The sequence below is a fragment of the Juglans regia genome, chromosome 9 (assembly GCF_001411555.2).
Source record: "Juglans regia cultivar Chandler chromosome 9, Walnut 2.0, whole genome shotgun sequence".
NCBI classification, from domain to species: domain Eukaryota; kingdom Viridiplantae; phylum Streptophyta; class Magnoliopsida; order Fagales; family Juglandaceae; genus Juglans; species Juglans regia.
In genome coordinates, this window is record NC_049909.1 from 7,612,388 (window position 1) to 7,637,395 (window position 25,008).

The 25,008-nt window shown below is 37.2% G+C and overlaps 2 protein-coding genes across 3 annotated transcripts in view; both read right to left on the reverse strand.

The window, feature by feature from the left end:
• Window positions 1-25,008, reverse strand: part of LOC109001242 (F-box/kelch-repeat protein At1g74510-like) — a 945,981-nt gene that overhangs the window by 479,257 nt on the left and 441,716 nt on the right. The window lies entirely within an intron of this gene.
• On the reverse strand, window positions 464-3,080 carry LOC109001238 (pentatricopeptide repeat-containing protein At1g74630). The gene has a single exon (XM_018978437.2). It carries the CDS (start codon window positions 3,022-3,024, stop codon window positions 1,093-1,095), a length of 1,932 nt encoding a protein of 643 aa, XP_018833982.2. The 5' UTR covers window positions 3,025-3,080; the 3' UTR covers window positions 464-1,092.

Below are 25,008 nucleotides of genomic sequence, written 5' to 3' on the forward strand. Positions count from 1 at the left end.
ATTGATTTGAATTTAAAAATAATAATAAATTAATAGATAGTTGTATGTAAGTTTGTTTTCTAGTTGTCTATCTATCATTACTCTTTCCTTAATTCTTGTATTGTAACCTTAAGTACACCACATCTGTGACTGTACAGACCCAACAAATGGGCAATATTCAATATACAATATGTAGTCAGCTGCATATAAATAATAGAAAGCTTCTCTCTATCACATCCCGTGAGATAGAATTTCTCAAAAAACTCTTCAAGGATATATCATATGGGATGAGGTTATAATTATTGTTTTCATTACATGTTATTACTGGTAAAGTTGAGAATATAGATGGAACCGATTTTCGATTGCCATGTTTGTTGAAAAATAAAATAACAAATCTACACAGCGAAAATAATGTTAAAAATCGAAGGATAAATCTACACAGGTGGAGTAGTGTTAAAGAACGATGACAACATGATTAGGACTCTCTGCCTCTTTCGGCACTAAATCGATAATATTAATATCAAGTAAAATGAAAGAACATCATATTCTGCTGATGACAACTTTTAATGAGGCTTCGCAAAATAGAAACTATTATATGGTATTGATGAAGTTCGATTTTACTGACACCAACCTGTCTATATATATATGCTTGTCCCCATCATTTGTTCTAGTACCTATAAATTGGATAAAGGATTCACAATGCAAAATGCAGCTTTTAGTTCTTGTTACTGAATGTTTGATTAGTCCTATAGATGTACTCTCAGCTTCTCTTCTTATGGTGATGGGCAATACTGTATCACTCAATTGCTTGTTTCGCTACCCTTTCTTTTCTTTTCTTTCCATGGTATTTTCCTTGTTTGGTGCAATAGATCAATGTCCTCTTCAAGGATATAATTGTTATTCTTCATCTTGTCTTTCTCCTTAGAAATACTGGTTCAACTCTTCGCACTAACCCTAGATTATCAACTTTCAACACATCAAATGCCCAGTTTTCTCGTTTGTTCCTGCTTTTCTTGGTTCCAAGGCATGGTTTCTTCGATCAATGATGTTGATTCAGTTGTTTTCCTGAATTCGTAGGTCGTTTCCTTCTACAATTAATTCATTGGCCAGCTCTTACCAGTAGTCTCCGCATGAACAAGAGCCATCTTTGAAAGAGTGGAAGCGACTTCTGTCTCTAACCACAATCTCTAATCTATATATTCTAGAAATCAGTTTCATCACTCTGTGGCAGTCCCTGCACACCCTCAAATTCTTCACTATTCTTATAATGCTTCCCTCAAAAAGTTTTGCCATCCCAAAAGCTACAGCAAGCTTCTCACTGTGTCTAGACACAGAATCTTCCTTGTCTTCTTCTTCTATGTCATGCAAAACAGTCCTAACCTCTGGAACATAACCTCCTTCAACCCGAAGCTTTGACATTATCTCCCTTAACTTCTCATAAGCCGCCTCTATAATTTTATCCCCTTTTTCACCTGCCACAAAAGTATACATAATCTTGTCAACTTCAATCACACTCCAACCGGGAGTTTTCCTGATCATCTGGTCAGACATCGATCTTCTCACTGCTGCAACATCTTTCCATTTTCCTGCTACAGCATAAATATTGGACAAAAGAACACGGTCACCAGAATTGTGGGGTTCAAGTTCATAAAGCCTTTCCTTCACTTTCTCTGCCAACTCAACATTACCATGAATGCTACAAGCCCCGAGAAGAGTCCGCCATATAATAGCAGTGGGTGAAATTGGCATTTTACAAACAAAATCATATGCCATTTGCAACTTACCAGCTCGACCGTATAGATCAACCATACAACCGTAATGTTCAATGGCTGGTTCTACACCATATATCTCTATCATGGTCGAAAAGTATTTACATCCTTCTTCTATCAATCCAGCATGACTACAAGCATATAAGATAGAAATGAAGGAGATACCGTCGGGCATAATCCCAGACGCTTCCATATCATTGAAAATCTGTATTGCTTCTTCTCCATGACCATGCATTGCAAGTCCTGCTATCATTGTTGTCCAAGAAACAATACTTTTATTTGTTGGCATTCTCTCAAAGATTAATCGAGCCATGCCTACGCTACCACACTTGGAATATGTGTCCATGAGTGCGTTATTCACTGAAATGATCCAGAGGAATCCAGCTTTCTCCATAAAACCATGCAATATCTTCCCAAACTCAACCGCCCCAGCCAGGGCGCACATGGATAGAACCGCTGTCAAGCTCACCTCATTTGCTCTTATTCCAACACGTTGCAGCTGCCTGAAAAATCCCAAAGCCTCATAGAAGCAACCGTTCTGAGCAAACCCAGAAATCATAGTACTCCAAGAAACATCGTCTTTCATAGGCATTTCAAGGAACGCCATTTTAGCCAGCTCAAGCTCCCCCGCTTTGGCATACCCCGCGAGCATTGTATTCCACGAGGTCAAATTTCTGATCGGCATCCTACCAAACGTTTCCTCCGCACCCTTTACATCCGAGCATCTAAAACACGCAGTAAGTAGCGCATTCCATGTGACAGCATTTGGTGCACTTATTTCCTCAAACACCTTCTTTGCAGAATGAAGACGTCCACATTCCGCGTACATACTCACAAGAGTCGTCCCAACAAAGAGATGGGTGTCAAGTCCATGCCTTACAGTTTGACAATGCAACTGAATCCCTGCTCGTAAAGACCTGTAATTAGATGCCGCTTTAAGTATGAACGCGAAAGAGAAGCTATCAGGTGGGCCTATCGATCTTCGACGCATTTCGACGAACGAGAAGATAGAACTCTGAGGTGTATCGGATTCGGCAAGCCCTCGGATGATAGCGTTGTACATGAAAACATCAGGATACGGGAACTGAAAGAGAAGACGGCAAGCGTAGTCAAGAGCGTCGGAAATTGAAACGGCACAGCGGAGAAGGAGCTTCCCAGCGACTAACCGATCGGTATCGAGGCCGGCCTTGCACATTAAGGCCTGGATTTGCTTCAAGGTTTTGACGGTATTGCAGTGGTGTAACACAGAATGGCAGAGCTCTTCTGTGCTGTTCATTTTTTGCTCCCCGAGGGCGAGAGAGACATCAAAGATGGTTCAGAGTCTCACCTATAGCATCGCTCCACTCTGTGCGTCAGCCTTGCCACGGCCCACGCTATATAGAGATCCACTGCAACAAAAGTAGTGTGCCTAGTTAAGTTTGTCCAATCAGATTTACGTATACATCTCACGAGGTAAAACTTACAAAGGTGTCGTGCATCAGGTTCAAAACTTCTTGTTTGTTTTTATGAAAGGAAATTTTCATTAATAGAGAAAAACCAGATTACAAATGAATGAGTAATTCTACATATAATTATAAAATACGGAAACGATGCATAATCGCTTTGAAAAAGAGTGAGGCCCACTATTAAAAAATTAAATTTTTTTTTTTGTGTGTCCCATGTTTTATTTATTTTTTTCATAACGATTACGTGGCAGTTGTACAATTCACGGTTACAAATATATTTTCTCCAAATGAAATTGATCCAACCAAAAATATTGAGAAGCACACATTGTGACATAGCCTATCCAAATGTACACATCTGCAACTTTCCGAGCATATCTTGCCAATTGGCGAGTAACTTGATTTCCCATCCGCAACACATGCTAGACCTGAAAATCATTGAAATTTCTCTACATTATCTTCACATCCTATAGCAGATTATCTGGAGGCGATAAACAGTCATCCCTTGCTTGTAAAGCTTCAACCATAAGCATACCATCACTCTCCAATATATGCTTTGATATACCCAATTGAGTACTAAACTGCAAACCACAAAATATAGCCAACAACTCCACAGAATCAGGTTCCAGTACTTCATGCTCTATCTTGCTGACTACCAAAACCACATTTCCCTTTTCATCCCTTACAACAGCACCAACACCAGCTTTGTGAATGTCAAAAAACATTACAGCATTTACATTTAGCATGAAAAAACCACAAGGAGGAGCATTCCAACAACACATCTTATCCACTCTAAGAGAACACTGCAAATTTAAAGCATGGATAACAACCTACAAAGGTTCCAACTTAATATGTTCAATGGCCATCTTATTGCGCCTATACCAGAAAGCCCATGCCATAAGGAAAAACCTATCAAGCAAATCCTTATCCCCTCTCCTAGACAGAAACTTTGCTGCACATTTTACAGTCATGACTTCAGTTAACTCCCTCATAGCAAGCATAAAACTCATCCAAGTGTCTTTTACATCAAGGCAATGTAGAACAGCTTGAGCTATATCCTCAATATGATAGTTGCAAAAATCACAACATGTATTGTCCACTATTTTCCTTCTGCACAAATTTTGTTTTGAAGGCAAACCCTATCTACAAGCTCCCTATGCAAAGACTCTAACTTTATTAGGGACCCTCATTTTCCATATATGTTTCCACATCTGCTGATCCTCCCTAGCAGTTAAACTCTCTACAGTCTCTTGTAAAGCAAGTGATCGAAAATACTTATAAGCACTTCTAACACTAAAATTGCCATTCCTTTCATGCCTTCATATCCACACATCAGCATGCTGCCCAAGGCTAAAAGGAATCTTCAAAATATCATAAGCTATTCTTGGATGGAAGAGGGCCCAAACTCTTTCAACACCCCACCATCTCGAATCATTGTTAATAAGTGAAACCACCCTTGCTATATAATCACTATCCTCCCTAACAGCCATTTCCAACTTCAAAGTTGATGCCCAGGAACCCAAATATCCTCCCAAATTTTTGTTGTAGCCCCATCACCAATCCTCCATTGACAACCTCTCATCAAAAAACTTCTAGTTTCCCAAATTCCCTTCCAAGCATAAGATGGGTTGTGTCCCAACTTTGAGTCAAAGAGAAAATTCTGTGTGAAATATCTTGCCTTATACAGTTTGTGAAGTAGAGTGTCCTCATTCATTAGTACCCTCCAGGCCTGCTTAGCTAACAAGGCAGTATTAAACACTCTTAAGTCCCTAAATCCCAAACCACCCGTATATTTTGACTCACACATCTGCTCCCATTTTACCCAGTGGGTCTTTCTCTCATATGATTTCTGTCCCCACCAAAACTGAGTCATCATCCTTTATAAGTCCTTACATAAGTTGAAAGGCAACTTAAAACAACTCATAGCATAAGCTGGTATGGATAAAGCCACAACTTTTAACAAAATTTCTTTGTCTCCTTGAGACAAGATTTTCTCCTTCCAAAACTGTAACTTTCTCCATACCCTACATTTGACTTCTTCGAAAGCAACAAACTTAGCCTTTCTCACAATAGGACGTAACCCTAAATACTTCTCATGTTGTTGAATTGATCTAAGACCTCATATAGACATAATATCTTGCTTAACTGATGTTGTGACATTAGTACTAAATACCATGGTTGTCTTCTCCTTGTTAATAATCTTCAGACCAAATGCTAGCTCATATTTGTTTAATACCAGCTAAATAATAGCACAAGTATTCACATCTACATTGCAAAAAATAACAGAATCATCTACAAACAACAAATGATTCACTCAAGGTGGTCCTGCAGATTCTTACACCAAGAACAGGTTTTCTCAAATCATCATCCTTCAATAATCAAATCAAACGCTCAGTGCATAAGGGGAAAAGGAAAGGGGACAGTGGATCCCTTTGCCTTAATCCTCTAAAAGGAAATATCGGGTCAGTAGGCACACCATTAACCATCACAAAGAAAGACACGGAAGTAACACACTTCATTATTAGTCCAACCAAACCACTTGCAAAACCCGACTTCAACAAAATGCTTTCCAAAAAATCCCACTCCACCCTGTCGTAGGCCTTAGACATATCTAATTTCAGTAATATAAATCCCTCCTTCCCCTTTCTCCTCTACTTTAGATAGTGCGCTTACTCACATGCCACTAGTACATTATCAGTAATTAACCTTCCAGGCACAAATCACTTTGAGTGGCAGAAACAATAAAGGGCAATACTACTTTTAGTCTATTAGCAATAACTTTAGAGATTAGCTTGTAAATGACATTACACAAGCTGATGAGCCCAAAGTTAGAAACAAATATAGGGGATTTTTTCTTGGGAATCAAAACTAAAAGAGTATGATTTAAATCAGTGGAGAACACACTGTATTAAGGGCCTCTAACACAACAACAGTCACAATGCCTCCAATAATATGCCAATATTTTTGAAAAAATATTGAGGACATACCATCTGGACCAGGGCTTTCTTTGAATGCATTTGTTTCAAACCTATAGTCACTTCCTCCACTGTAAAAACCCTTCCCAATTCTGCATTCATCTCACTAGTTACCCTTTGATCCACCCCATCCACTACCTCCATTGAGCCCTGCTTCAAGAGATTTAAAGTAATCTCTAATTTGTCTATACCGTTGTAAACCAACTTTCCATTCATCTTCTTCATCTTGCAACTTTGGAATAAAACTTTTCTTCTTTCTTTGAGAAGCTTTGGAGTGAAAATACTTAGTATTCTGATTATCACTATGCTGCGACAACATTTTTGACCTTGGCTTCCACATGAGTTCTTCCCTTTCCAACCATAACTGGACCTCTTCCCTTACAACATTATGCTCCCCAATCTTCTCACAGGTAGGATCCTCTGCCTGGAGCCTCTGCAGCTTCGATTGTGCTTGTGTTAACTTCTTATGGACCACACCAAAAGTAATTCGATTTCAAGAAGCTAACCTACCACTGCAATTTTTGATCCTATGCATTGCATCAGCCATGTAACTGCTACTAGACTCCCCTTGCCAAGTGTCCTCTATAATCTGCTCACAATATGTATTACCCACCCACATAGCCTCAAACCTAAACATCATTTTTCCTCTTCTATTTTGAAAAGCACCATTTGTGTCCAACCAAACAGGCACATGATCTGAGTAAGAACCAAACCCATGTTGAACGTTAGCAACAGAAAACAATTCAACCCACTTAGCATTTGCTAAACACTTGGCCAACCTCTGACAAATTATTTAATCAGCCTCTCTTCTATAGCACTAGGTATAACAAGAACCAGCAAGTCCCGGATCCTTCAGCTCATAGTCATTTAAAACAGATCTAAAAGCCTCCATTTCACTCTCTGGTCTCACCCTTCCACTCCACTTCTTGGTTGGACCCAATACCTTATTAAAATCCTCATTAACTAGCCATGTTTTATCAACTGTAATGGAAATAAACCGAATTAAATCCTAGGTTTCATTTCTACATGTTGTCTTAGGGTGGCCATATATGCATGTTAGGAACCAATCCTTGTTTCTATCAAAATCATGCTTAATCACAACATGAACGTGGTGACTAGAGTAACTAAGAACATGCAAATCAATTTCCTCTTTCCACATTAGCAATAAACCACCACTCCTAACCCTACAATCCACTATTAAGCAATTAACAACACCCAAATGAAATTTGTACCTTTCCATTATTCTGGATGTCACCTTTGTCTCCCATAAAAAGACAACTTCAGGATCTTCCTTCCTGAAAATGTCATGAAGGGTACGAATTCCTCGTGGGTTCCCAAGCCCACGAGAATTCAATCTTAAAAGCTTCAAGGTTTCTAGTGGGGCTGACTTATAGTGACCACTGATACATTCTCATCACTCCCCTTGAACAAATCCTTAGGTAAGTGCCAGGAGACCTTCTTCGTAGCCCTTTGATCCTCCTTCCCTAACACTGGCGCTTCCCTCTTCCTTAGGTTCTTGATCATCGCTTCTCTTGTTCAAAACTTCATTTTAGAAAAAATTAGACGTAGCATATTATATAGAGTGCTGCTAATGCGTAGTTGGGCGTTCCCGCTAGTGTAATCATATTATTTTCTTTTTTAAATATTTTTTAACATTTTTTAAAAATTTTAAAAAATATATAAAAATCACTAGTGGTGGTTTTTTTAAACATTTTAGAAAAAAATTAAAATAATAAATGAGCGGCCAAACCTAAGGGACAAATTCAGGGAACAAACTAACATTTTCATGTTATATATAATCACATTAGTTTATAAATTTTATTTTTGTGAGATCTATTTATAAACGCATCACTTCAATTCAACAATCATTCTCCCATTATTCTTTAATATGACATCAATCGGAAAAACTATATATTTTATTTTATTCTTATCTTCTAATCATTTGACAAAATATAAGTAGTCATAGGATGATTAGAAAGATGATACATAGCAACACAGGTCATCTATTAGGGCCCACAGAGGCAATGCTCTATTATATCTAAATCTATCCCTACAATTTTTTTGTGGTTCCATGCCAACACGTCTCTATGCTTGATAAGGAGTTGTTTCATTCACTCTTTGAGCTCTTGCTTCATTCGCATTCCTATCTATGCCAGGGAGTTTAGTTAGTCTAGGTACAAGGCGACCAATTCTAGCAACTCGGCAGCTTTTCCCTGTTTAAGGTTCTCTTCGTCCCAATTCTCTATCGCTTGCTCGATGACCTTTGGAGGTGGGAGAATCTCACCTCATCCATTGCATTCTTGGCAATGCAAATTTCTAATCCTCCATTCTTCAGCTCTTACACATAGCATTCGCATACCAGCTTGCTCACCACATGCCTCCCCAATACCTGCATCTCTCAGGAACTTCATTTTTGGCCAATGGGCTTTCCTTACCAAAAATTCTGTCATTGTCATAGTCGTGTGGGATCCATCTCCTGCCGTGAAGGTAATGCGATGGTGCCTACTGGCTGCACTATTTCTCCCAAACACTCCTTTAATGGCATATGGGTGAGTTGCGATCTATCCTACTCAATTCCTATCTTCCCAGAATATGACATCCGTTGAAATCCCATTGTCAACTAATTCCTCGTTTGTTTAGAGATGAGATAAGATGAGTTGAGATTAAAATTAAAAAGTTGAATAAAATAAAATATTGTTAGCATATATTTTTAATATTATTTTTGTTTTGTAATTTGAAAAAGTTGAATTGTTTATTTTATTTTATGTGAGAATTTGGAAAAGTTGTAATGATGAGATGTGAGGTTTTCCAAGTTTTCAAAGTTTTGAATTTTAGTCTTGAAGACAAACCAGACCTAAGATTTTGTGAGTAGTGTAGTTTGGAATGAGTAGAGCCACTACCAAAGCATCCTCATAAGGGTACAACATGCCCTCACAATCTTCATTAGCAAAGGCTATGGGAGTCTTCCCAGTTTTAGTTTGCTTCAAAGGTCTGTCAATAACAAAGACTTCTTGTAGCTTGCCCTTTTGCCATAAGCGTTTCTTGTAGAAAATGATGCTCTGCCCCTAGTGAATTCTCCTGTTACAGTTATGATTTTGGCAAGTGGTTGATATGGTCTGGGAGGCCACAGCGGGCGTATGTTTCCCTATAGTATTCTTGCCCCTGTTAGGGCTCTCGCTCTTGTACTGGCCTATTGATCTTTCTTTCCGTTTCCCGACTGGCTACCTTGGTGGTATCTCATGTTCAGCAACGCGTTGCTCCAATTCCACGTTCTCCTGCATAATCTGGTGCTTAAGGTTGTGACAGTCTTTATGTGACCAACCGCTTCTTTTCCTTTCGATTAGTCACGAGTTTGACTTTACGTTTTAAATCTCAAATCTTAATTTTTAAATATAGCATATCATTTTTAAATCAAACCAAGTATTTTAAAATCCTCCAAATATTTTAAAAGTTCAAAATTATTTTAAATGAAGTATTTTTAATGTTATTGAACCAAACCTAATTTTTAAAGCTAGTCTCTTTATTTTGGAGCCCCGAAAATAATATAGTTTTACAAATTCATTTTATTTAAATGATTTTATTCTCTTGGAAATATTTACTAAGATTAATTATTTTATTTATGTTAAAAACTCTATTTATTTAGATGGATTTATTTCTTCTAAGAAATATTTATAAAACTCATCATTTTAATTGATGATGAACAATAATATTTTTTTATCAATAAAACAAAGTTGGATTTTAAATTTAGTCTCATTGCATTTCTATTTCACTTTCCTATTTGTTTAGTTTAGTTTATTTCTCCATGTTTAATCTCCCCTCTTGGGTTAGAGTTCAGAACCCCAAGGTGTAGGACTAGTATCAATTAATCCTTTCCCTTTTCTCCCCTGACCCTCCAACCAGAGTCGTCCCCTCCCTCCCCCGATCTCTACCTCTCTCGCCTCACTACAAGCTGGCGTTGTCGTCATTGATGGCACAACCTCAGACCTACGCCGTTGCGCCTCATCGGTGACTAGCCCCTCCTCCCTCGCAACCTCACCCTCATCTTGCAGATCCCTCTCTCTCTCTCTCTCTCTCTCTTGTCCTCCTCTGTCTGCACCTAGCAGCCATGCCCAGCTGCCAACCACCTTAGGCCACCGTGACCACAACCCCTCAACGGTGCATCAACTTCTGAGAAAACCCCTAGCCACTGGTGTCGCATCTCCTCTCGAGCCGCCATCGTCTAGCCACCCTTGAAATCCAAGCCCCATCGCACCCTAAGCCACCGTTGCTCACCCCAGCTCAACCCAACGTCTCTATCTCCCTCTCTTCCTGATTTCTACCTTTCATGGCCTTTGCCGCCACCAGCAACCAAGCATGCCACCACTAGCCACCTCCACCACCATAACAGGCCACAACCACCCCCTCCTTTCCCCCGGCCCCTCACTTTCTCATCCTAAGTTTCCCTTTCTATTTCTCTCATTCTTGGTCTCCACCCACAGCTGCCAATACTAGCTTCCAGCCACCACCTATGACACTGTCGAACGCCCAACCCCACCATCATCTTCATCCATAAACCACTAAATCCGTGAGGGCCAGCCCTAATGCCTCTCCACCTCCGTTTTTCGTTTCTCCCCTCCACAGGCCACCGTGATAAACTGTATCAAATAGCCTCAATGCTAGCAGCCCTTCCATGCTCGTAGCACCACCATAGCTATTGCTGGACCCAACTCCTCCATATGGCAACCTCTCCATGTTCAACCTAGAAAACTAGCAAGCCAACCCCACTATCACTGTCACCGGGAACCACCTTTGAACTGTCGTGCACCAATAGGCAACAAGCTGCCCAAGCTTATCACTGCTACCTCCAGCCTATTGCACTGCTACTCAGCGTATGGTATAAATCTCTAGCTCCTTATCGCAAGAAATATTATGTTGTGGACCTAAAATGGTGTTGTTAAGTGTTCTTTGTGTTGTGAACTATGGATTGTGAATGGTGTAATTTGTGGTTTTGCTGTGTGTAGTGTGAAGTGATGGGGATCGTTGTATAGTTTGTGATGTGGTTGTGTGTAGCGTGAAGCAACGGGGCTATTGTGTAGTTTTTGATATGCTGGTATGTTGTGAAGTGATGGGATTAAATGTGAAGTTGTGATGTGGTTGTGTTGTGTGAAGTGATGGGGTGATTGTGCAGTTGTGAAGTGGCCAGATGCCATGTAAAGTGATGGGATCACTGTGCAATTTGGAAAGTTTTTGTGAACTCTATGAAATGATAGGATGTGGTGTAGTTGTGATGTGGTTGTATGTCGTGTGAAGTGTCAGGATAAGCTATGCAGTTTGGGAGCGTGGTGTGAAGGGATGTGTTCATTGGGATTGTGATGGCTTGTATGAAGCTTGTAAAAACAAGTGGATGTTTTGGATAGACTGTATGTTGAACTTAGGTGATGAAAGGGCAAGGTACATATGTAACTTGAGTTGGATGTTAGTGTTGGTGTGTATGCAGCTTGTATACCCAAGCAGGCATTTTAGTAAATTTTATGTTGATCTTTGGTAATAAATGGAGTAAGGTACATGTGTAAATTGGTTTGAATCATGTGTCAGTTAGATTTACCATATGTAATGGAAAATTTGTCTTAAGTATGAGTGTACAATATTTAAGCCTCAAAGTTGGCTTAAGATTTGTATTATGCATGGTTGGGGTTATGATGATGTGTCGGTTAGAATATGCATGAATGGAGGAAGGAAGTGATGGAGTTGATGGGATTGTGCCTTAACCTTAAAGTGAACCATGGAGATTCACTTTAAGTTATAAGGACATGAAGTTGAATGTGAAGTGTTGGAAATGTGACTTGAATGGATCTAAGTGAAGGAAGTATAAGTCAAGGGTTGTTTTATGCATTTCTAGTTTTAAGTTGCATAAGCACTTGAAAAGGAAATAATGTTAAGGTTAAGTATGCATGTAGGTTGCCATCTAACACACACATGAATGGACTGCATGAAATGAAAATAGCATGGAGTCTAGGTAAGTGTTATGTTCATACTCTTTTAGAGTTTTCTAATGATATTAAAATGAAAAAGAAATGTTTCTCTTTATGATGCTTTATGAAATGAAATGATACTTTATGAAAATGTTTCCTCTTCCTCTTCTCATCTGCCGGTTGTTCCCATGGCTTGAAAAGGGAGCCAAGTCAGATGATGCTCTTTTCTTAAGATTTCTTGTGATTGAAACCATGCTAAGCATACTTGTGCCCTGTATTTGGGGGTTTTTGAAATTTCTATGTTAGCTGATCATTATGTGGTAGTATCTAGAAAAATTTCTCACTTGTTTCCTCTAATAGTTATTCTAGTTGGGTGGTAACGAAAAGCTCTGTTTTTAGCCAAACCGAGTATGTTAAGGCTGTTTTGCCTTGTGTTTCCTGTCATTTGAAAATGATATATTTTCCTATTTAACTTGGTTAGTCACAAGTGTTGATTAATTGATCTGTTGATATATATATATATATATATATATATGAAGAAGCCGTGGGTCATGCTCTGTTTTGTGTGTTCCAGCCATGTGTTTGCAAGGCAGATTTTTGTAGTCCTTTCTTGTGTTTTCTTGAGTCCAAGCCATGTTTTAATTATGCCTCTATGTGTTAAATTAATGGAGTTAAGGTTTATAACTTTAGATATACTTTCCTCAAGATTAGGGCCTAAGTAAGCCACAAAGAATTTCTAGATTGAACTAGTAAGCTTACTTTAGGAATTTTAAGTTGCCAAGAGTGTATCTTTTAATTATGCTATATTTTCAGAAAATATATGAGGCTTTCTTAAGTTTTCTACAACTCTTGTATTATTTAATTGTATAGTTGAGATTTTGGTTAAGAGAGGGATGTTTAAGACCATGAGTGTACTAAGACTTGCTAGCTGCCCAAGTATTGCAAAATTTCTTAAATATGTTCTGTATTGAAGCCTAAACCAGCCCTTTTTATCCCTTGCTCAACTTCACACTTTGTTTAACCAAAGATAAATTTTAGTATGAAAAACCCTTGAAAAACAAGTGACAAAAATCGACCCTCTTGTGAGCATTGCCTTTTTGTTGGTTTTACCTTCCACATGATGTTACAAAGCTGTTAAAATGCCCTCCTTGATGAAAGTTCCAGATTTGTAGCACCTCTTTGTTTCCTTCCCTTCTTGAATAAATTCCTAGCATCTGTATATTTCTAACCTATGATTTCCATCTATCCTTTATATAGAAAACAATGGCCTTTTAAAAGGGGACAACAAGCAAGTCGTGTACTTTTATGGGTTTTCTTAAATATCAGAATAAGGATACTAATGAATGCTTTAGTGCCATGTATGTAGTTAAAGGGGTTAAGGAAAATACTTTAATTCCAATTTGGAATTTAAGTGAGCGCATAGGGGTGTCGGATAGTAAGGCTTAATATGAAATGAATATTAATATGTTTATCCCATTTCTTTGAATAGAAGTTTATTTTCAAGATTCAAGAAACTTGCTTGTAAAGCATCGAGGTAAGTAGCTATGACCATGCTTTTTACACAAAGCTCTCTAATGAAAGAATGTCTCTCCCTCTCTTTTCGAATGTTCTTCTAAAGAAAGAAGAAATGTATAAATATTATGTACAAGCCTTTCTTGGTAGTCCTTGTTAAGCACCCTATTGATTACAATTGTGTGTATGTAAGGTAATGCATCATGAGATTTTTATGCATACTCTCTTAAATAACTATGCCTTACCTATATGTAGAATGAAATGAAACACTCATTTCAAATAAACGCATATGCATTTGGACTAAAGAAAGATGATGAAAACGTTGATTTCAAAGAAAGGAAAGAAAAGGAACGAAAGCATGAAAGTACGTAATGGCCATATGAATGAAAGGGTACCAAAAGAATGGGCTGATTGCAATGTTGGGTAAGTAGTACTGGTAGTGCACCTAGTGCTGCCCCCCATGAAAGGGATTCCCAACATGTGGCCGCAGGCATAATCCGAGTCTAAAAGACCGCTAACCCCAACACACAGGGCGTAATAGTGTATACCGGCCAAAGAAAGTGAAACATAATATAAAGTTATGTCCTAGAAATGTTTATGCATGAAAGTATAGTTATGCCTTAAACCATTTATGCATGAAAGTATAGTCATTCCTTAAACTATTTATGCATGAAAGCATTGTCAAGAATTTGCAAATGTTTATGTATGCATGTTTTCAAAAGAAAAGATTATGTGATTAATAAGTTGATGGCATGGTGTACTGCTTACTGAGTATTAGACTCACTTTGTGTTTATGTTTTAAAAGTCCAGGTATGGATGAAGAGGCTGTGGAGCTAGGCACTGGTGAGGAGGGAGGGGCCGATGCTTAGAGTTCCTTGTCGGTTTGGCTTTGATGATAGTGGTTATGTTTTTATGATGGGTCCTGTGTTGGGACGTTTTGTTGGCTTGACTTTAAAACAATGTGCTTTTGAGCATGATATAAATACTATGGTGGGGTGATGGTAATGGCGTAACTTCTATGGTGGGGTGATAGTAACCCCACATAAGATGGTTAATGCCCTTTTTGCATGTATTGTAGGGATTGAGTCCCCTCTTATTTAGGACTATTTATGTTTGGTGAATAAATGATGGACTCTGAGAGTCCTTTATTTAGAATATTGAACAGATCGTTTATCAGGTGTTCCTTTTAAATTAGAAGTGTAGAGTACATGCATGACATGTTCACGCATATCCCTTATTACCCTCATAGAAAAAAAAAATATAGTACTAATAATAATAAGAAAAGAACAGGTAAATTGTCGTGGCCTCGTCCTAGGTTGGGGCAGGGTTGTGACACCGACACTTGAAGATATGATTATGCAGTACATATAAAAGACTGATATGGTGATCCAAAATACCGATATTGTGATCCAAAACAACTCAGCTTCAATCCGCAATCTTGAGGTACAAATCAGTCAGCTCTCAAACATGCTTAACGAGAGGACAACAGGGATTTTACCGACCAACATTGTGACCAATCCGAAGGAACATGTCAAAGCCACAACATTGAGAAGTGGGCGGACATATGACTAGCCACAGATAATAAATACCGAGCGAGATGCAGAAGCTACTAAAAATATGGAGTTCGAGAAGAAGGAAACTAAGTACGAGGTGAAAGAAGCAGAGTGGGATGTGACCGACTAGCAAGCTAAAATGACTAGGGAGAATAAAGGAGCTGCAAAACCCAAGAAATCCAGGGAGTTTATATCTGAAACTTTTCTCCTTCAATTTATGATCCACCAGTTCCATTTCTACAAAGATTAAGAAAAAATAAGATTGATAATCAGTTCTCTAAATTTCTGAGTATATATAAGCAATTGCATATTAATATTCCTCTCATTGAAACTTTAGACTAAATGCCTAAATATGCAAAATTTTTTAAGGATATATTATCAAACATGCGGAAGTTGGAGGAGCACGAGACTATAATGCTAACTGAGGAAAGCAGTGCAATTTTACAAAAGCAGCTGCCGCCTAAGAAACCAGGTCTTGGAGAAGCAAAACCGACCACCATCTCTCTACAATTGGCGGATAGATATATTAAATACCCGAGAGGACTCATTGAAGATGTATTGGTGAAAGTTGATAAGTTCATCTTCCCGGCTGACCTTATTGTACTCGACATGGAGGAGAACGATGAGATCCCTTTGATACTAGGCTGACCTTTCCTTGCGATAGGGAGAACTTTAATTGATGTCGAGCAAGGAAAACTCATTTTGAGGGTCAGCGAGAAGCAGGTCACTTTTGATGTATTTAAAATTTATGGAATTCCCTTCCAAGGTACATTCATGTTTTCAAATAAGCGACCGAGACGTGATCATGGCCGATGAGACTTATGGAGATGAATTTCCAAAGCTACCACTTGAGGAACCACCCAAGCTTAAACTCAAACCGCTTCCATCATATTTAAGGAACAAAGAGGCCGGGGAGATCTCCAAGGGGTATGTGGTTGCACCTTCAAGGAAAATATTCAATTAGAAGACCAGATAAAAAAAAAAAAAAAATCATGGGAGCATCTCTCGCCCTCTCTCATTCTTTGTTTTATTTTTTCTTCCCTTTTTCCATTGAAGACAATGTGATATTTATGTTTTGGGGGAAAGGATATTATTTTGTTCAAAATAATAATAATAATAATAATGATAAAAACAATATGGCTTCATGAATAAAAAGCCTATGATTGAAATTGATTATAATTTTTAGGAAAAATTATCATTGCTTAAGTCTAGTTATTAATTATTTATTTGATCTTACTTAATTTAATATTTTCTATGTTCAATGAATACTTATAATGATCATTAATCACTTTACATACCTAGAGAAATTTTATGTGAATTTTGTGAATTTGTATGGTCTCAACTTACTCTAGAACTTGTTTAATTACACTCGAGGTGAAATCGTAGACAGAATATTACATGGGAAATGATTACGGCATTATTTGGACCGATTGATACTTTCAAGCTTACCCATTTATCATCTTTATCCCTAGCCACCCCTTTGAGTTTTATTGAATTATATTTTGGCCTTATATTTTTCTTTCTTGTAAATCTCATATTCCCTGTCGTATTTGAGCTTAAACACTAATTTTCTTACCTTTCAAGAGAACTAAGTTTACACAACTCACACACACACAAGAGCATGATAGGCAAGAGAAGTAGAAGGTCTAAGAGTAAAGTTAATTATAGCCATATTATCAAAATCATAAGTTTGGGGGTGTAAAAAGTCAACTCGTCTACTGTGTGGCCAACAAGAAAAGGCTGACGAGAGTCATCCAAAAAGGCAGCCAAAAAGGTATGGAATACTTCTATGGAAAAAAAAAAAAAAATCTGACCTGCCGAATAGAGGGGTAAAGAGAAAGAAACTTGAAAGTACAATAATGAGAGGTATGTTGAGAGATTTACAATGATTGAGAAGAGATGTTAGAAGTGAGAATGCTCTATTTGTTCTGTTGGTGTTCAAACTTAAGTTTTCTTGCTTTGTTTGAATCCTATCTTTTCTTTGTAGCTCTCACCCTAGCCGTACATTATAAGCTTAATAAAGATCTATTGATCCTTGGTGATAGTTTATGTTCTACATTAGTGGAGAATGATTTGAAAAGCAAGCCTATGGAGTGTTTAGAGATCTATTATTTATTTACTTGTTTGCATAAAACTATACGGGGAACTAATGACTAAGCTAGAATGATGGGTATGCATGAATGTGGGGATGGATAATGCGGTGAAATAGAATTTTGAATTAACTTTTGGGACTTGATTGATCGTGAATGATTCATTTGAATTATAGAGTTTAGGCAATCTTTGAGGCAGTAAATTTTATGAATCAAACTAATGCTTGTTTTAATTGTCTTTTTTTTCTTCTTTGCTCAAGGGTGAGGAAAGTTTAAGTTTGAGGGTATTTGATAAATGTGATTTTTATTACTCTTTTATTTATCAAAAGTGTTATTTTTCTTTCAATACTATTGATTTTATTTTATTTCTACATATTTTTCTTTATTTTCTTGGATTTGAAGGAATGAGAAGATTTAGTACGAAATGAGAGCATTTTGGTACAAAAGAATCTAGTTTGATGAGAGATAGCGAGATTTGAAGAGAGCCGAGGAGATTTAGGCAAGGAGACTCGCGACCAGAAGGCGCGACCAAAATTCGAGACTGAAATTGGCGACAAGAGTTAGGCGATAAGTGAGATATTTTACCTTCTAGACGAGAAGACTTGGCTCAAGGTTCTGGGCGACTAGATTGGGTGACTAGTCTAAATGACCAACTTAAGCGACCAACCTAAATGACATCATGGGCAACAACTAGAAAAGGCGAGCAGCTTTACCGCTTAGTAGATTGCTGAGAGGGTTCTATCATCCCAGTCAGGAGTCTTTCCTCTCTGTAGGTGAGGAGACCAGTTATATTCAGCGCACACGACATCTATTCAGTGGTACCCAATCAATCTGTTGACCACCAAATCCTCCAAAACTCCATAAATCAAGCCGCTTATTATTGAATCTTTCATTTTGGATAATTCCGTTATTTTTGGGATAATTTGTTTTATGTTAACATTTATCTTTGGAAACTATTTTCTAAATCTTTAGTCTAGATTGTAGCAACATTTATCTTGTTTTCGTATTTAATCTCATCTTGTGGGATGAATAGGGAGGAAGAGAGTCTGAGTTTTAGATTTCAATAGTCCAGAGTTTATCATTTAATTTTCTTTCATGGAGGCAGGTATGAGGGAGCATAGGCGAGAGCTTCATACTTCATCAACTGACTCTAATTATAATGCCCCGTTCCCGGAGGTCCGGAGAGTTAACTCTTAATACCTCAAATCAACTTAAATAAAACAACTATAAAATCTAAAAAATCCAATAAAATATTAATCAATCTAATCAATCCAAATATCTAAGTTCCTTCATGGGGACAATAAAGAAAAACTCAATAACATAAATTAAAAACTCTCTAAAACTCGAAATTATCTAACTCATCAAATCAAAATATCCGAAACATAAATTCAGTTACTAACTACGACTCTCAAATAAGCACTTGTACCCTCGGGCACTTATTCCACTCTAATCATCACACCTGCTAAAACTTTCTACTCTTGTTCTCTAGCTGAACCATCAAAATCATCTAAAAAATATATGGAGATAAGGAGTGAGTTATCAACAACTCAGTAAGCAGAAGACATATACTAGTGTGTAAACATGAGCATTTACAGAGTTTAGAATGCAGAACAAAAATATTTTCTTTTAGAATGCAGAATCGGAATAATGTTTTCAAAATGCAGCGTCAGAACATGTTATCAAAATATCAGAGCGAAAGTTCAAAAAATATTCATAATCAAAATCCCTTTGGCATAGCATAAACTGAAACATCACATCTTATCTTATCATATCAGAACAAATACCATGTTTAACCCCCGTGATAGGATTGTGCAAACCCCGATAGCTAACCAAACAGAAACAGAATATGAATCTTCCCCTTATTCATTATCGGAGCCTCGAGTGTGCACATAGGAAAGACCACGCAGAAAACCACTTTGTTTCCAAAGTGGGTGCACCAGAAACAGAAAAGTTTGTACCAACCCGAACAGAGGCCACAGTTTTACACCTGTGGTGAGGTCAGAATGGAACAGGAACAGAAACAGAATGTTATGCCAGAGGTTTTTAGAAATCACATCAGATCATATCAGAGTACAGAAAATCTTCAGAACATAACACAACATAATTTATGCACAAAATTTCATATTCGCTCTCTTTTTCAAAGTTCAGAACTAGAATGTCAAAAATAAGCTCATATCTACACCAATCATGACAGAAAATAATTTCTTCTTAAACAGAATCTCATGAGTAATGCAGAACAAATAATTGAGGTAGTTCAAACTTTTTTTCAACATCAAATATGTATATTTTCCAAAAATAATCTCAACTCATTTTATTTTAATGCAAAGTCTAGTATAGGAACCCCGCTTACCTGGACTTCTTAGCGTTTTTTTTTTTTTTCAGAATTTTTCTCAAAATTTCGAACAATAATTAATCACCACCTATAAATAATCAAATAATTATCGTAAATTTCCAATTAATCTCATATTTCGATATTCAATCCTACGCTTCTAAAATAACTTACAAAAATCCTCAAAACCTAAAATCTCAAAACATCACTTATGATTTAATAACTATGACTAAAACATTTAAAAGTCAGACCTATTTATTAATGAAAACAACTTACGAAGTTTAATACTGAATAATATAATTATCCCAAAATATTTTAAAATAAACCAAAACTATTTCTAAAATAGACTAAAACATATCTAAAATGTAGAAATAACATTACACCAATATTGTTTACTCTTAAAATAAATCTTTACATAACAACATGTTAAAATATTTAAGATGTCTCTGTAAACATAAATAAAATCGAGTTTACTAGTATATAAAATAAAAGTTTAAAACATACTAACTGTAAGAGTAATAATGTAATTAAAACACGTTGTTTTTATTTTAACCTAAAGACTTGCATCACAACTAAACTATCCTATTAACACTATGAAAAGACACAGAGACTAAAAGAAGCACGGAGGCTCACCGAGAGAGAAGGGAAACATGTGGCGGGGCAAAGGGCTGGGCGGTGGACGACAGTGGTCACGGCGGTAGGGCACTGAGAGAGAGAGAGACCAACTAATGAGAGAGAGCGAGGGTGATAAGCGAGAGAGCATGGAGAGTGAGAGGGAGAGATGAGAGGAGTTTACGTATCATGCGGCGTGCGTGGGGGCTTCGGGTAGTGGCGCTGGACACCTCTAGGCGGTGGATGCTTGCTTTTTAGTCGTCTGATGCTACTAGCGGCGGTGGCGTTGCCCAATTGTGGCAAGGTGTGGTTCTCACTTTGAGCGACAATGCTCTGTTTCCATGGTTCCAAACCAGAGCAGCTCCAGTTTTTGCTTTCGATGGACGATGGTGATGATGGCGTTTATATTGAACGGCTAAGGAGTATGGGTCAACTGGTGGGTCTGGTGGCTTGTGGTGTCGATGCCGTGTGAGTGTAGCTGGTTCTCGTTTAATGACACGGAGAGGCTAGGCGGTGGGGGCAGTCCCACAGTGCTGCAACAAGGCGCAGCTGGTTGCTTCTATCATGCAGGATGTGGTTCGAGTGTTTCGTGCTTGGCTTGTTTGTGGCAGTGGTTCAGGTGCTGCACGGCTGCGCTATGGGAAAGGGCTCATGGTGTGGAGGAGGAGTGGGCTACGGAGGGAAACGGTTAGGCAGGGGGCAGTTTCTGAAATATACTAGAAAGATAAGTGTATTTATATCTATGAAAGGTGGAAACCCTAGAGAGCCGAGAGAGAGACGTGTGCGCGGATGTGGTTCGAGTGTGTGCATGGAGTGGACGAGAGGAAATCTTACGGGAGTTACGAAATAAAGACTGAAAGAGAAGAAAACAAAAATAAAACATGCGGGCAAAAAAAAATAAACGTGTGAAGAATAGTAAAATAATATAGAATAAACTAAAACAAAATATAAATAAATAAAATCCATAGTCCAACTATACCAATTTTGGGTCTGGGTGTTACACTAATGAAGAATACTAGTTTTATTGTTTTTCTTTTCAATTTCATTATGAACTAATTTTATTTTCTTGAGTTTTGATGTAGTCTACCATTGAACACATAATTTATATTCTAAGTTACTTTATTTTCAATATTTTCATGATTCTGTGTTTATTCCTTGTTCTTAATACTTGTAACTTTCTAGTTAATTATTGTTAAATCTATTGAATCACAATGAGACCAAGATGTGATTTGTGATTAAAGCTATAGGATTAAGCACCACTAGTTGAGCGAAAGTATAGATACTTTACCGTGACTAGTGTGATTGTCAAGAAAAATCCAAAGAACTTAATGAGTCTCCAATTAGTTAAATTCACATAGAGATATGGAATTATTAATTGGAGATATTTTTAGTATTGTTCAATAGAAAATATTGAATAGTTAAGGGATTTTTATCATCAACTTGTGATAATTGGAATTCTATAACAAGGAAGAATAAATTGTGTAGGATTTGCTAGGTGAAATCAAAAGCTCTATATCTATTCTTATTATCTTTAAAATCTAAATTTTAATGCTATTTTCTTCAATTTAATTTAGATAATCTATTCTTCAAATTTTGGTTTTCCAAATAGTAATTAATTTAGTAAATTTCAGTACTCAATAACATAATTAATCCATGTGGGTTTGACATTTGTTTTCTTTAAAACACTTTACTATTTGTTACAATTCTGTGCACTTGCAGATATTTTCAGCACAACAATGATAAAGTATAGCATCATGTGTCCATGTCTCATGCATTTGAGTCTATGTTTTCAAAAAGAAAAAGAAAAAGGTCAAAGTATATTTTAGCACGACCCCAAATGCTAGAATGGGGAAATGCCCTAATGGAATTTCCTATCCACTCTGGAGTGTTTAAAGTCGAGTGAAGACCCCTGGGTCGATGAAGTACAGTTGACGAATCTAGAATGGTACCTTATGGAAAGGATATTGGAGCGAGGTTGCACCTAAAGCTAGTAGGAGCCATATGGTGAAGGTGAAGTAAGCGAACTGTCGTAAAAGAATATGTTTAAGTTATGACGTAGTCACCTCGATCGAGTGAATCATTGGTTGATGATGTAATTAGTGGGAACACACGGTGCTTAGGGTAGCCGTGAGGTCTCCAACAATTGAATTATGAAATGAACAAGGTATTTGAGCTCCATGTTACGATATGATATGACATGCCATGATATGTTATGATATGACATGAAATGTCACGAAAGAATGTGATATGATCATAATATGATATGTTATGAATTGAAAGAATGGCATGATATCTAATGAAATGATAAGAATGGCATGATATGTTATGACAAGATCAAGAACCCAAGCTCAAATGATATGAACATGTGTTAAGAAGTCTAAAAGATGAAAAGATGTTTTATGAAAAAGTATATGATGCATATGTCAAAGTTTTACGTCGAAGTTCATGTCCATGCATTCATTTGTGGTTTACTTGTATATGCTTGCGATATCTACTGTAAGTGTTTACTTGCTGGGATTTCTCAAAATCTCACTGTGGCAGTTTCCACTACCATTCCCCCACCGAAAATAGTAGAAGTTGTTACAGGTTTAGACGACTATGATGAAACACAAGAGGATGGTACCCTCGAACATCGAGGAGGTGCCCAAGACCAATGAGAGCTCGATGGAGCCCTATTTACGAGATTGGATAGAGAACTTTGACCAGCTCATTGTCGAGGCCTTACAGCTCATTGAAGAGATGAAGAAGTTAAAGAATCAAGACAAGGACAGGTTTTTTTAGAAAAGAAAGAAGTCGGACTGAAGACGTATTTTGGGAAAAAAGGGACCATGGAAATAGTTGTAGAAAAGACTTGACTTATGGGTTTTGTGAAAATAGTCTTTTATGGTCCTGTGTTTTGGGAGTCTTTTGAAAACAATTACCTATTTTGGAGTACTTTAATGAAATTTCCACTTTTAGGATGCTTACATTCGGTACCATGATTATTATATTACCACCGTCCCTATGTAGTTAGAAGAATTTTTCTGGTACAAATTACTACATACTGCTAGATTTATAGGTCCATTGCATCTTATTTGTTATGTACGAGAGGTATGTAGTCTTGAGTTACATGTCCTGACTAGTCACCATCCAATCCCAAGCGGGGCATATGGCGTCACAGTTTTACTGCTGCCCTTAAATCTCCATAGTTGTGGATTATGAATGGTGTGACTTTAAAAGATGAGGACAATTTTGGTTTTCATATTTGGGCATGGATTGATTGGCATATATCATTATTGGTAACTTATGTGGTACGTCTTTTCTATTTTTCCATTGCTTTGCATGCACAATTGGTTGGCTGCATTATTGGTTTGGTAGAGAACCCAAATCGCAGGGCCTGAGTTGAGAGCTCTTATACCAATCTTGAGGACAACAATGGCCTGCCATCATTTCAGTCTAATATTTCTTCATGGGATTAATTTTCCTGTATGGAATTAATTTTCAGTGACCAAGTGGTTTTGCTGATGAAGGTGAAAATAATTGTGAAATGAATGAGGAGGGAAACAAAAGCAGTAGATCATGAGGATGGCCCTCATGCCCCTAAGAAGACATTGTTTGCTGTCAAATAGTAGTGAGTTTCAAGTGAAAAAATACTTAATATTCATGGTGAAAGGAAAGAAGGGGGAACTTTTAGTGCAATCATAGAAAGAAACTATCAGTGAGTCAAGTTCAAAGAGTCTATTTACACCAACTCATTGGCTTCAGCATGTCCTACAACAGTTGAAAAATAGATTTTGAGCTTTTACCTCATCTATTATTATGTTGATTTAATTTATTAACTCACTTTATAGATAATGGCAAGGTTGTGTTTTTTTTAACTATCATTACGAAAATAGAAATCCACAATTTAGCCGAAATAGAACATCAGTCTCAAAATCATATAATGTTTCAAAATTTGAACGAACTAAAGTTGAAGTTTCTTCCCAAATTACTCTAGCAACAATGAACACCGCAACAAACAACAATTTCTCAAATCAGATGAAGTATGCCATAATGTGAATATTAAGAGTTAATAATACTAGAAAAAGCTTATTCACTTGTAGTCCAACAAGGTTTGCCATTATAAATGATAAGGGTCGTTTGAGGCGAAGTGTGATACCCCATATGATAAGGCTAAGGGTAGGTGGTGAAAGAGATCCCACATTGCTTGAAAAGGAAAATTTTTTAGTCTTTATAAGGTTCCAATGAGGCTCCAATTGTATCATTGGCTAGTCCTTTTAGAGAATAGACCATGTGGTTTGTGCCTTCTATTGGGGCGTTACAAATGGTATTAGAGCCAGGTTTTCAGACGACACATTGTATTAGAACAGAGTACTGAATAGCTATAGAGCATTTCACATACTTAAAATAACATAAACAAAACATTTTCATTTAATCAAAGTAAACTTTTTAGATCTCATATTCACTCAATTCAAAACTATAATGCAACAAAATAAGCACATGTCTACATCAGTCATGACAGAAAATACTTCATTCTTATACAAATTTCATAAGTATGCAGAACACTTATTCAAGGTTGTTTTCAAGTTCCTTTTCAAACAAATGTGCATATTTTCAAATCAAGCTTAGTCATTTTTCTTTTATACAAAGTCTAGTATAGGAATCCCGCTTACTTGACTCTTGCCGTGTATAAGTTATGCCTTCGACCCGACCTCTAACAGAAATGACAACCTAAAACAATAAACATTTACCAAACAATTAATAACCCAAACAAGTATACCACTAAGCTTATTTAATAAAACCCCCTAACTACTTTT